Source organism: Xenopus laevis, chromosome 1L (assembly GCF_017654675.1).
Source record: "Xenopus laevis strain J_2021 chromosome 1L, Xenopus_laevis_v10.1, whole genome shotgun sequence".
NCBI lineage: Eukaryota > Metazoa > Chordata > Amphibia > Anura > Pipidae > Xenopus > Xenopus laevis.
Genome location: NC_054371.1, coordinates 6652303 through 6666823, shown reverse-complemented (window position 1 = coordinate 6666823; position 14521 = coordinate 6652303). Strand labels below are relative to the sequence as shown.

Here is a 14521-nt window from a genome sequence, read left to right as displayed (position 1 = left end):
TGCAAGCTGTAGACGTGTCACATCTCTCTTCTTCCTTTGACTTTCTTCACTCTAATATCTCAGCCATCTCATGTCCTAATGTGGCTACCTCTGTCTACTATAGTACTCTCACCACTGCCGTAAATGAGCTGCTCCTATAAAAACTAAACGTTCTAGACCCAAACCACTTCAACCTTGGCATACTGCTCATACAATCAAAAGCGGAGAACAGAGGAACAAACTTGCAGAATAACTGCTAAAGTGCAACTTTATTATAGTCCACACAACATGTTTCGGGCGTCACAGGCCCTTTTTCTGCTCATACAAAAGCGCTCCAAAGACATTCACGTGCACTTGAGCGTCGCTGGCGCAAATCCCATTCAGAATCAGACTTTTGGAGCTACAAATCTGCCCTGCGCTCCTATAACACCAGCCTCTTCCAAGCCAAACAAACTTACTTTACTTCCCTCATTAACTCCCTTTCTAAAAAAAACCAGCACAACTTTTCTCCACCTTTAACACTCTCCTTTCCCCTTCTCCACCCCCTCCACGCACATCTGTCTCTGCTCAAGATATTGCTGAGCACTTCAAAAACAAAATTGACACTATCAGAAGGACATTACACTACTCAAGCCCCCTAGACTTCCACCACCCTCCCTCCACACTCCCCAGTCTCTCCTGTGCTCCTTCACCCCTGTCACTGATGAGAAAGTCTCAAAGCTTTTGGCCTCTTCTCACCTTACCACCTGCCCGCTTGATCCAATTCCCTCAAAACTTCTCCGCAATACCAATCCTTTTCTAATCAAAGCCTTAACTCACCTATTTAATCTCTCGCTCTCAACTGGACTGTTTCCTTCTCACCTAAAACATGCTCTTGGCACCCCCATTCTGAAAAAACCCTCTCTTGATCCCTCCAATCTTGACAACCGCCGACCTATCTCTCTGCTACGTTTCATCTCTAAACTACGTGAGCGCCTAGTCTACAACCGAATAACCTCATTCCTCTCTGACAATAACCTGCTGGACCCCCTACAATCTGGTTTTAAGCCCAACACTCCACGGAAACTGCCCTGACTCGACTAACTAATGACCTTTTAACCCCTAAAGCTAACATTCATTTCTCACTACTAATACTGCTTGATCTCTCAGCCACATTTGACACTGTAGATCACCCTCTCCTCCTCCAGTCCCTCCAGTCGCTTGACCTTCGTGACACAGCCCTGTCCTGGTTCTCTTCTTACATCACCAATCGTTCCTTCAATGTCTCCTACAATGGAGTAGCATCTTCTCCCCTACCTCTTTCTGTTGGAGTTCCGCACGGCTCTGTCCTGGGACCATTACTATTCTCCCTCTATACTTCCTCCCTCGGCAAATGAATCAACTCGTATGGTTTCCACTACCACCTCTATGCTGACAATACTCAGATCTATCTCTCATCTCCTGATCTCAACCCAGAACTCCTAACTCGCGTCTCCTCCTGCCTGTCCGCTATCTCTACCTGGATGTCACAACGCTACCTTAAATTAAACCTCTCTAAAACTGAAATGGTTCTCTTTCCTTCAACTAACACCAGTATAATAGTTAACAATTCCACTATCACCCCCTCTCACCAGGCCCGGTGCCTTGGGGTTATCCTAGATTCTGCCCTGTCATTCACTCCTCATATCCAGTCACTTATTAAATCATGTCACTTCTACCTAAGGAACATATCCAAAATACCATCATTTATCACCCAAGATGCTGCCAAAATTCTTATTCACTCTCTCATCATATCGTGTCTAGACTACTGTAACTCTCTTTTAATTGGCCTTCCCCTCCAGAGACTGTCACCTCTCCAGTCCATAATGAACACTACTGCGAGGCTCATATACCTCAGCAACCGCTCCTCCTCTGCCTCACCATTCTGTCAATCCCTGCACTGGCTTCCGTTACCTTTCAGAATCAAATTCAAATTAATGACACTGACATTCAAAGCACTTCATAACTCTGCCCCACCCTACATCTCTCATCTTTATATACTCACCCAATCGCTTACTACGCTCCTCTACTGACCTGCTACTCAACTCTTCTCTCATTACCTCCTCACATGCTCACATTCAAGACTTTGCAAGGGCTGCACCCCTCCTCTGGAACTCTCTCCCACGGTCTGTCCCACTTTCTCCCAACCTTTCTGCTTTCAAGAAATCTCTGAAAACGCACTTCTTTCGAGAAGCCTACCCTCACTCTGCTTAACTACCAAACACAACACCACATACAATACCACATTTCTCACCCACTTTATTCAATCTTGCCCACTCCCACACCTTGTGTATTACTCCCTTCCCTTTAGACTATATGCCTATGCATAGGGCCTTCCTCACCTTTTTGTACCTGTATTGATTGTGATGTTTGTTACTCCATATGTTCTATGTATATAATTCATGTGATTTAGTTGTATAATCACATTTACTTTACAGTGATACGCAATATGTTGGTGCTATATAAATACATGTTAATAATAATTATAATAATTATAATAATAGTTACCACTATCTATAGGAAACCCTGTTCAGTAAACACTATTCTTAATGCGAAGTCATGTCATCCAAAACATCTTACTAAAAATATACCATATAGTAAATTTTTGAGTTTACGTCGTATTTGTACTAAAGATGATGAATTCATTGCCAAATCCCAAGATCTTCATTCTAAATTATTACAAAGAGGTTATAACAGAAATATTTTAGATAAAGCTTTTGAAAGAGCGGCAAAAATTAAAAGAGAAGATTTGTTTAAGAGAGACCATTATAAAGTCAAAGATAATATTGGGACTTTATCGTGTATTTTAACATATAGTCCTAATTTAATTCGATTAGAGATATTATCCAGAAGAACCTAGTGATTCTCGAAATTGATCCTGTTTTGAAACAAGTCCTTAAAAGAGGACATAACTTTATCCCTAGGAGAACAGAAACCATAGGGAATAAACTAACCCCAAGTTTTATCAAATTTCAAGAACAAAAAAACACATGGTTACAAACTAAAGGCTGCTTTCAGTGTGGCACGGGTAGATGAATTACATGCAAATTTTTGAAGAAAACATCAGTTTTTACATCTTCCATTACAAACAAAATCTATAATATACAACATTAAATTAACTGCAATACCAAGAACGTAATATATCTTTTGACGTGTACTAAATGTCAAAAACAATATGTAGGTCAAACTGGCCGTAAATTGAAAGATAGGATTAGAGAGCATATACTCACTATTTCAAAAGAAACACGTGTTACTCCTGTAGCTAAGTATTTTGCAGATTACAATAATAGAAATTTGTCTTTTCTAAAAATAATAGCTATAGATAAAATTGTTTCAAATAGTCGAGGAGGAAGTACAACTTCAAATCTCCTGAAAAAAGAAGCTAAATGGATTTTTTACCTAGCAACTAGACAACCAATGGGGTTAAATTTCGAATTTGATATCTCTTGCTTTATCTAAATGAAATCCTTTATTTATTTATCTATAGATTTATATATTGTTATATATGTATATTTTTAGATATTTATAATATTATACTGAGCATATTTATATATAAAAATTGTTTACATAATGCATCTAAATGTTTTTGGATATAATGAATTTATACTTCTGTGGATAAACATTTTTTGTAATATTATATATTGTGTATTCTACAAATTGGCCACTAGATACATTTATACCTTTAGTCAATTTTACTAGCTTGGCCTTAGTGATCTCTTATTGGCTCTTTTTCCTTTAAATATCTTGTGTGTATTTCAAGAAAATTAGCCTATGATTAAGTGTCCTTGTCGGACACGAAACACCTCAGGCTTAATCCTTTTAGATGTAATGTGAAATAAAGTATCAAATTTTTAAATTAAATTTTTGGCTCATGGATTCTATTTCTCTTGAACGTTCTGGATTGGTGCCTGCCTAATGCTGTTTTTGTTGTAAATGACAGAAGGAGTGAAATTGGGAGGGGACTGGTGTTGGACGTTCTTGGCATTTAAATTCTTCCTCTAATCTAATCACAATGGCACATTATAGTTCTTCAGAAAGATATAGAGAGTGAAAGGTTAAATAGGTGGGTAAGTGCAAAAATGTTTTGCCAATTGACAAATTTTTTCACCCATTGGAGTTCTATGTTGCCAAAACTTGATGAAAAATGTTGCTCATCACTAGACTGTTCAGCTAATCTGCTACATCTTCTTAGGAACTGAATTAAGCTAATGTGCCAGGGTTGGAGTTTAGCTGGACAACTAAGATGGGTGGTGGAAGAAGGAAACGTGTCCAAAGTTGATGAAAGAACATCACTGAAGACAGAAGCTGACATATTTGGACAAGAGAGTTTGTTAATATGAGAGATCTGATGTGCTACTACTGTTGATTGGTATTGTAGGTCAAATGTGGTAAGATTTCTATCTGAAAGTAAGTGATAGTCATATAGTGGAAAGGGAGAGCTAGAGAGGTTAAAAGGATGGCACGAGAGACATCCACCATTTCAAGTCAAAAGAATTGAAGGAATGAAAATTGGTGTGGTTAGAATTTGAAACCTACATTTGGGGAGAGAAGAATTACAACCTTATGGTCTAGGGGATTGATAAAATAAGAAGTTTCCATAGGAGAGGGCAGCAGGTCACCAGTGTCAGTAGGTGTGAGCCGTGTTTCAGAGACAGCCAAAAGGTTAAGAGATTTGGATATAAAGTGGTAATGAACTGCAATGAGTTTGTTGCAAATAGATCACGTAGAAGTCAATGACAGAGGTCCCTTGAACCATTTGAAGATGTTAATAGCCTTTAGGATGTTCAGGGTGGGTTTCGCTAGAAAACTCGATTAATTCAAGCAATTCAGTTTGAGGTATATATAAAAAACCTCTAAAACCTGACCTTTAATAAATTTGCCCTATAATGTGTAATATACTTACCTTTGTATTCCTAGCAGAAATTCACTTATTCGGGTTAATCCTCCATAATCTGTATCAGTGATACATGCCATATGGTTTAATTATCCAATGAATATTCAATATTTAGGGGCCCATTTATTAAACTTCACATTTTTCTGGTCAAGTTTGTAAAAAAGGAAAACTCAAATTTTAGATTTTTATTATACTCCAAAGCTGCTAAAAATCCAAATCCAAAAATACTCCACCTCAAGCCTGTTGAGGTTATATAGAAGTCAATGACAGATGTCCCTGAAGATGTTTCTTGACATAGTGATTCACGCTGATTTTTATCTGATAAATACATGTTTTTGAGACAACAATTTTATAATGTCGAGATTTTCTGATTCCAACTTTTTCGATAAAAATTATTGATAAATGAGTTCAATTTGTGTAAGGGAGTTTGGTTGAATATGTTTTAATAAAAAAATTACATTAATTTGAGTTTTAGTAAAGGACCCCCTAAATGAATCTCAACATTCCCTATACAGGTATGGGACATATTATACAGAATGCTCGGGACCTAGGGTTTTCCAGATAACAGGTCTTTCCGTAGTTTGGATCTTCACACCTTAAAGGACCAGTAACACAATTTTTAAAAATAAAAAAAAAAACAAATGCATACATATTACTTACCTCCAATATGCTGATCTTTCCTGCTGTTTGGATAAGACATAGGAAAAAACTCAAACCGGCACTGTCCCACGGTGTCCAAGGGGTCTCCGCCATCTTCTTGCTGGTTCTCCTTCTCTTCTCCCCTACGTGCGCGCTGCTGTGTCTCTCTTCCTGGACTGATGTCACTTCTGGATGCTTTTCTCTGCTCACGCTCACAGCTGACAGCTGTCCTGTTACATTATCTCCCTGCTCTTTTGCCCAGCAATGTTGACTCCTCCAGCATGTCTCTCTCTCTCCTCCTCCAGAATATTTTTGTCAAGATCATTTATCTCTCTTTCCCCCCCGCACCCTTTACCTCCCCTCTCCCGACACCCGTTCCTCCTCCTCAGGCTTTTGTAACTCTGCAGCGTTTGTGTCCCCGCAGTGTTTCCCTCCCCTCTGCCGGCAGCTTTTCTGTCTCCTAAACTTTTCTCCCCGCAGTCTTTCCTACCTGAGCATTTCTCCCCTCAGCCTCTCTGCCGGCAGCTTTTCTGTCCCAGCCTCTCTCTCCACGCAGCGTTTAAGTCCCTGCAGCATTCTGTCCTCTCAGCCTCTCTCTATCTGTGTGTGCAGCGCCTAAAATCCTCAGTCTTTCTCTTCGCGCAGCAGTTCACTCACCACTGCCTGCTTGGATGTTACCGGCTGCTCTGTGTTTTGACTTCCGGTTTCCCTACTTCCGGTTGTGTGTACAGCGTCGGGAGTGCGCACTGGTCGCCTTTTCGCTGTTTTCCATGTAATGGAGGAAAGGTATTTTGATTTATTTTTTAAAAAAAGCGCTAGGTGTGTAATATTAATTTATTAGGGCATGCCCATTATTTTTAACATGTAGAATGTATTTCTCAAATAAAATTTTTTGACGTTACTGGTCCTTTAAGACTACTAGAAAATCATTAAAACAGTAAATAAAACCAATAAGATGGTTTTGATTTCAATAAGGATTAATTATATCACAGTTGGGATCAAGGACAATGTACTGTTTTATATGGATGGGCAAATTTGACCCGTTTCGCTTCGACAAAAATTCACCATCTGTAAAAATTTGCCTAAGTGCATTAAAGTCTAGGGCCGATAATCTTTTTTTGTCATGCTGCAAATGTTTTTTGACGCGCATTTTCTTCTCTGATTGAAGTCTATGGGTGTCATTTTTGCAGCGAAGCTCGGTGAAGAAATTTGCTCATCCCTACTGTTCATCATTGTTAACATGTAAATGTGTAAATGTGTAAGACATAGTACAGGCTCTTTGCAGTACTACTCTATTCCTTTACATATTTGCTAGCATAACAACCAGTCACAGCAAGCCTTCATTAGAATCCATCCATAAGCATTCCTTCTAGGGATGCCCTGAATCCAAGATTCGGTTTGGGATTCCGCCGGGATTCAGCCTTTTTCAGCAGGATTCAGATCCAGCTGAATTCCTCTGCCTGGCAGAACTGAATCGGAATCCTAATTTGCATATGTAAATTAGCGGCGGGGAGGAAAATCTGGTGACATTTATCACAAAACAAGTAAGAAATGTTTTACCCTTCCCACCACTAATTTGCATATATTTCGCAAAGGATTTGGGGGTTGGCCGAATCCAAAATAGTGGATTTGGTGCATCCCTAATTCCTTCTGCCTGCTTGACCCATCCTCCTCTTCCTCCTATCATTGGCCATCCTAATATGGGGAAAATTCCTGAGTTCCTTTAGCAGGCTGCATTAATAGGTACATACACTTGTGAGGATCACTCATTAGTGATGGGGGAATAAATTCACCAGGCACAATTTTGTGGTGAGTTTCCACGTTTTGCCATCACATTTTTGCATCAAAATTTTTTGGACGTGCACTGGAAAAGTCACGCATCAACATTATTGGACTTTAACACTGGCGTGAAAATTCACACTAGCGTCAGAATTGATTCGGGCATCAGCTACCGCGTTTCGAAATGGGACAAATTCGACCATCACTATCACTCACTAATGGTGATAATGACACAATAAACTTGATGGTAATTAGCCATGTAACATACCGTTATTACTTAACAACATTTGTTGTTTATAAAAAATTTTTTATCTATATTCAAGAGTATGTGAGACTATCCTACTTTGCATTGAAATATATTAGACTAAAGATTATAGATTATTACATATAAAATGGCATCAAATAAGTCACATTTGCTGATACATTCCTCTATTTATTATTCCCCAGTAAATATTGCTTTGTATTCCTATTTGGCTTAAATATAATAATGTAACATTTGGGTAGAAATATACAGAAGAGAAGGCCACAGCTTGAAGAGATTATGGCAAATATTTCCACTGCCACCATGTATTTGCCTTTGGTGCTCAGATAGGCCGGGATCATTGTGATCCAAACACTGCAGAAGAGCAACATGCTGAAAGTGATGTACTTGGCCTCATTAAAACTGTCCGGTAATGTCCGAGCCAAGAAAGCTACAATGAAACTCACAGATGCCAACAATCCCATGTAGGAGAGGACAATATAGAAGGCAATGACAGAGCCCTCATTGCACTGAATGATGATTTTTCCAGGTTCAGACAGAATGTTGAGCTCCATGAATGGGGGAGAAATGATCAGCCAGATAGCACTAATTAGAAACTGAATGAATGAACAAATAATGACTATAAAATATGTGATTTTGAATCCCAACCATTTTCTCCAAGGACTATTAGGATTGGAGGCTTTGAAAGCAATACAAACCATAATTGTTTTTGCCAGGACAGAAGACATAGCTATGGAGAAACTGATACCAAAAGAGGTTTGTCGGAGCATGCAGGTTATATCAGATGGGCGACCAAGGAACAAAAACACAGAGAAAAAGCTCAGCTTGATGGAGAAAAGGAGAATAAAGCTCAGATTGCGATTGTTGGCCTTCACTAATGGAGTGTCTCGGAATGAAATAAAAATTCCTGCTATAACTGTCACTAATAAAAGAGACACCACAGAGAGGACAATAAAGACCAGAGTTATGGAATCACCTTCATATGAGAGGAACTCAGTTTGCTTCTCAATACACATGGTTTTCTCATTATTTGGCCATTCATAGATGGGACATTTTAGACAATTTTCCATATCTGTAAATAAAGAATAAATCTGTTGTCAAAGTTAGGAATATTGTGGCATTAACATGACCTGATACAAGGTTAGCTTAAGATACTATTATATTAAAATTAATCCTATTAAAAAATGACAATTTCTCTCTTGACTTTTATTCAGAGTATCTTTAGCTAAGAATGTCCCACATATATTCATATACAGACACAACACCCCTTTTCAGTAACCCAGCCTAATTATCACTTCCAAAACATTCCACAGCACATATGATAGTTTTAGATTCTAATTTCAAGATGATAACAAGTTGAACCCAGGGGTTGAGCCTTCGCAACAGTGCAGAGGCAGGGTGTTGCACAACTGCAAATGTGTGCAGTGCACAATGCTAGTGGTTCTTGCAACTTAAACATATATTTATTAGTAACATTTATTAATATTTATTAAAGGAGAAGGAAAGGTTAAAACTAAGTAAGCCTTATCAGAAAGGTCCATCTAAATATACCAGTAAACCCCCAAAGTAGTGCTGCTCAAGACCCCTGTCAAAAGAAACACTGCATTTCTTTCCTTCTATTGTGTACTCATGGGCTTCTGTATCAGACTTCCTGCCTTCAGCTTAATCCTCATTGCCCTGGGCAAGAGCATGCTCAGTTTGCTCCTCCTCTCCTCCCTGCTGTAATCTGAGCCCAGAGCAGGGAGAGACTCAGGCAGGAAGTGATGTCACACCATGTTAATACTGCAGCTCCTATCCTAAACAAACAGAGAGTTTCTAGAGCTTTTTACTCAGGTATGGTAAAATATTCTACAGAATAATTAAAGCATTCTAGCTTGTACTATTGCAGCTAATCTATTGGCAATAAAATGCCTCCGTAGCTTTCCTTCTCCTTTAAATAAGAACATCCACAAAGGAATTCAATCAAAATGAGCAGGAACATGGAACACAATGGATAGACATATACTCACAGTATACAGTAAATCATCATTATAAGTCCCCGCAGGGACAATAGCATGCACAGCATTTCCAAAGGTATACCCAGCTTTCAGCCTTTACCCTAAGTGGAGCTCACGCTAATATGTAGTCCCTACTTCTGGGCAATTGGTACATGGGATCATATCCCCACTCAATACTTCTTGGTGGAGCTTCAGCAACTTGGCTAAATAGTCTAACTGTTTGTCAGTCTTAGAGTGACCTATGAAAGTGAGTCAGCCTATCCTTACTAGACCTGACCTTGTTTAGGTTCCACTTCACCCTTCCTGCATGCTCAGGTAAGGGGATTAACAAAATGGACACTGAGCACGATGTGTGCTCAGCTTTGATGGGATAACACAGTGCCATCTTGTGGATAAGCCTGGGATAGCTAAGGACCGAGCTTTGACCCAGAAAATGGTGAATTACCCCCGGTCAAAGTCCTTCCTTCCTGGCAAGAAACATATTCCAATATTAAATTGCATAATAAAACAATATAAAGCATTCATTTAGTAAATTTAGTAAGCAATTTCATTTATGATAAACATAAATTTCACCTCAATAAGGCTTTACTTTTGAACTTTTGAAGCATTTGTTTTTGATTGATAATATGTGTATATCCCTTTTTCCAATCAAAATCCACATCCTTTTAATTAACTCTATACGGTAACCAATTAGATTTAGGGTTTGTTGCCATATCCTCCACTATATATTAAAAGAGGATTTCAATTAAGAAATGCACCAGTTAAAGGGAATATATGGTCAAAAATTTAAATTCCCCTTTGACTTTAGGGAGTGAATATAAGAATTTTTCAAATTGCAAATAATTATTTTTTATTAGCCGTTTTAGTTGGTCGCAGAACAATCATATCCCTCACATACCTGCTCATGCTTCAGCTTTACAACCCATGGCCGTCTCTTCGTTTTGGGCCGCTTGCCTCTTCTGCTAGTCCCACCAGCCTACAATGAAAAGCAAGTAGTCATTCTTGTTTGCAGATGCCTGCTTGATGTGCCTCACCATTGCTTGACTGCCTACTCATTTTTCATTGGTAGGCTGGCGGGACTAGCAGAAGAGGCAGGCAGACCAAGAAGAAGAGACAACAATGGGCCATTAAGGTTTTGCGCACTACTGAAGTATGAGCAGGTACAGTATGTGGAGGATATGCTTGTGTTGTGAGCAACTAAAAAATGGCTAATAAAAAATAATTATTAGCTATTTGAAAAATCCTTATATTCACTCCCCAAAACCAAAGAGGATTAACATTTTTGACATCTCCTTTAAACCATTTATCACTAAATAACATCTGAGGGTATCTTAAATAGCAGTCAGGAGCCTGGTATCTCACCAGCCTGTAAATACAACACAACTGACCACTCTTATAGACTCTCAACACCAAATCCTCAGCCTCAAGCTTTGTTTAAGACACTCCTCCAAACACTCAAAAAGTATTTTTAATACCTTATATGAGATAGGCAAGTTATTTGATACCAATGTGTTGATTGATTATAATATAATTTGTTCTAGCCAGCCTACAATAAAACCATAAAATATTCCCTAGATTCCATTTGCCTTAAAAAAAGATAATATTGTTGTTTCTGCTTAAATCCATAGGAGTACTGAGGATTTCTTTCTAGAGTTGGAAATATTTAGACAGATCTTAGCTCATTATTTGCCACATTTGTAACCAATATTGTAACCATAATTTACAGTGCCACACAAAAGGTTACTGGCTAAATGAATGAATGTTGGCCTGGAACATAGTATTTGTACCTGGATAGAGAACTCGCTAAAAGATTGACTACAAAGAGTGGTGGTAAATGGAACATTTTCTAATTGGACCAGTGTTGTTAGTGGAGTACCGCAGGGCTCTGTACTAGGTCCCTTGCTTTTCAACTTGTTTATTAATGACCTGGAGGTGGCCATTGAAAGTACTGTTTCTATTTGTGCAGATGAGACTAAATTGTGCAGAACTATAGGTTCCATGCAGGATGCTGCCACTTTGCAGAGTGATTTGTCTAAACTGGAAAACTGGGCAGCAAACTGGAAAATGAGGTTCAATGTTGATAAATGCAGGTTATGCACTTTGGCAAAAATAATATAAATGCAAGTTATACACTAAATGGCAGTGTGTTGGGAGTTTCCTTAACTGAGAAGGATCTAGGGGTTTTTGTGGATAACAAGTTGTCTAATTCTGGGCAGTGTCATTCTGTGGCTACTAAAGCAAATAAAGTTCTGTCTTGTATAAAAAAGGGCATTAACAAGGGATGAAAACATAATTATGCCTCTTTATAGGTCCCTGGTGAGGCCTCATCTGGAGTATGGGGGCAGTTTTGGACTCCAGTCCTTAAGAGGGATATAAATGAGCTGGAGAGAGTGCAGAGACTAAGTGCAACTAAACTGGTTAGAGGGAGGGAAGATTTAAATTATGAGGAGAGACTGTCAAGTTTGGGGTTGTTTTCTCTGGATAAAAGGCGCTTGCGAGAGGACATGATTAGACTTTACAAATACATTAGAGGACATTATAGACAAATAGCTGGGGACCTTTTTACCCATAAAGAGAATCACGTACCAGAGGCCTCCCCTTCAGACTAGAAGAAAAGAAGTTTCATTTAAAGGAACAGAGTAGGGGGTTCATCACAGTGAGGACAGTGAGGTTGGGGAATGCACTGCCGGGTGATGTTGTGATGCTGATTCAGTTAATGACTATAAGAGGGACTTGGATGATTTCTTGGACAGACATAATACAAAGGCTATTGTGATACTAAACTCTATAGTTAGTATAGATATGGGTATATATATATATAGTTTATGTGAGTGTATGGAGGGGTGTGTGTATGGGGCTGGGTTTTCATTTGGAGAGGTTGGACTTGATGGACTTTGTCTTTTTTCAACCTGATTTAACTATGTAACTATGTAACTATGTAACTAACTATGTAAGTATTTACAACATTCAAAACAAAGATTATAGGCACATCTGACCTCTCCTTAGATTACTGGTGCTGCAGCTGTATAAGGGGACAGCGCCCCCATAGGTATCCAGAAAACAATATATGACCAGCACACGAATATGTTGCAAAGTGAGGACAAGCCCTTGTTTTGTTTAACACAGTAAACACAGTGACTTGCCCCCACTTTGCAGCATATCTGTGTTCCTGCTGTTTATTGTTTTCTCTTTACAACATGACTAGTTACCAGTTAAGTTGGAGATCTCCCCCTCTGAGCATCTGGCACAGTCATAGCAGCAGGGCGGCGCTCTTTCCCTTGTGACTTTTCTGTAGCCGGGAGGGCAGTTTGGAGAACACTGGGACTTCAGAATCTACAAATCAGAATAAAAATAGTGTTAACTGTATTATTGAGTTTTCAGCTCTTTATATTTAAACATTCATGTTCATTACAATTTATGCCGAAATCTATTTATTATTCAGCAAGATTACATTTTCAGACATTTTACTGCTGTAGTATAATTTAGAATTACATGCTTAGAAATTGCTTAGCTTGTCCCTTTCCTTCTGTGGAAACTTGAGTTGATCAATGTAGGAAAATCATCAAATTCAGCTCTTAATCTTTCCTGAACCTTGCTGGACAAACTCATGCTGCATGTTTTATCAAGGTTTTCATGTATTTAGGGCATGATATACAGTGTCTTATAATGGAAAGTTTTAAACAACTTGACTTGCTGAGTAATCACAAAACCTTTATTATCTCAACTCAACTGAGTGGCTTCTTCACAACTAAGTGGAAGGGATTTCCCTGGCAATTTAAAACTTTAAGATTTATATAACCACCAACCAATAACTAATCACAACAGTTCCATTAAACTTATTTAGGTAGGTGTTAGCTAAAAATCATTCTGGTGTGAAAATATGATCAAGTCACAATGGTACCATGAATCACATTTGTACAGGAATTCAACTTTCAAGTTGCATGATTGGAAGTGTTGGGGTAATGATAGCAGCAGTCCAGTGTAGATTGGGGTGACTAAGCAACCACTTGGTTAACAAGAGCTAACTCCTCAGGGCCAGGACTCTCCAGTCATCCTCTCCTGTCTCCTGTCTATCGAGAACAACCCTCCCTAAACAGAAGAGAGGGCCTGCCATACCTCTTGTCAGCAGCATGCAATGATTCTTAACAGCTTTACCCTGTTATTGTCACATTACTATCAGTTATGTAGCTTGAAACCTTAACCTGAAGCAATGAAAATCATGGTACCATTATGACTGGATGATACTTTTTGCATGTGTGTCAATTGGTATAGGGAAGACCTTGGAGATGTTGTTGGTAGCTCCAGTATTTCCACAGCAGCCTTCATCAATTGACACATAACATTTGTACCAGAGAACTAGTATAGAAGGATTAGAAAGAAGGAAAGAGAAAAGAAGAGAATGTGAAGAAATGAAGAAGAGAAGGAGCACATGAATAAAATAAGCTAATGTAGTGGTTAAACATTACATATATTTTAACTTTGTATGCACATATCAAGGTTTCTGATATCTTGATTTTTCGCTTGTTGGTAATTTGTTGGGGAGAAAGTCGTTAGGCAAAGTAGCTTTATTTCTCTACTACTGTATGTCCCAGATGATGCAAATGTCTGCTTATATAGAATAATATGTTTACTTTCATGTGTATATCCTCTGAATTTGGTAGGGTTTGAAATCTACTGAGAAATCTACCTGCAAATATTATGTAAAAGATGGTTTCCTTGTGACTTTTCTCTGTTTGTCACAGGAGAATTCCTAGTAGTGCTAATTCAGGTAATAATTGAATTGTGGAATTGGTACATTTTGGGATCAGGGTCTGTGTTTTCCCCCAGAAGTGCTTTGTAATTGGACAGGACCAAGAAATATGGAATAGTGACCCAATATTTTTTTGAGATCTCTATCACAGATGTGACATGTTTGGATATGCTGTATGGATTTTTTCTGGTGTCAAGTAGTGA

The 14521-nt window shown here is 38.6% G+C and overlaps 1 protein-coding gene across 1 annotated transcript; it reads right to left on the bottom strand.

Moving 5' to 3' along the window:
- Positions 1-7738: 7738 nt before the first annotated feature.
- On the bottom strand, positions 7739-8464 carry LOC121400404 (vomeronasal type-2 receptor 26-like; the record flags this gene model as incomplete). The annotated part of the gene is made up of 1 exon (XM_041583394.1): positions 7739-8464. A coding segment is annotated over one exon (726 nt), but the record flags the coding sequence as incomplete, so codon positions are not given.
- Between the last annotated feature and the right edge of the window lie 6057 nt (positions 8465-14521).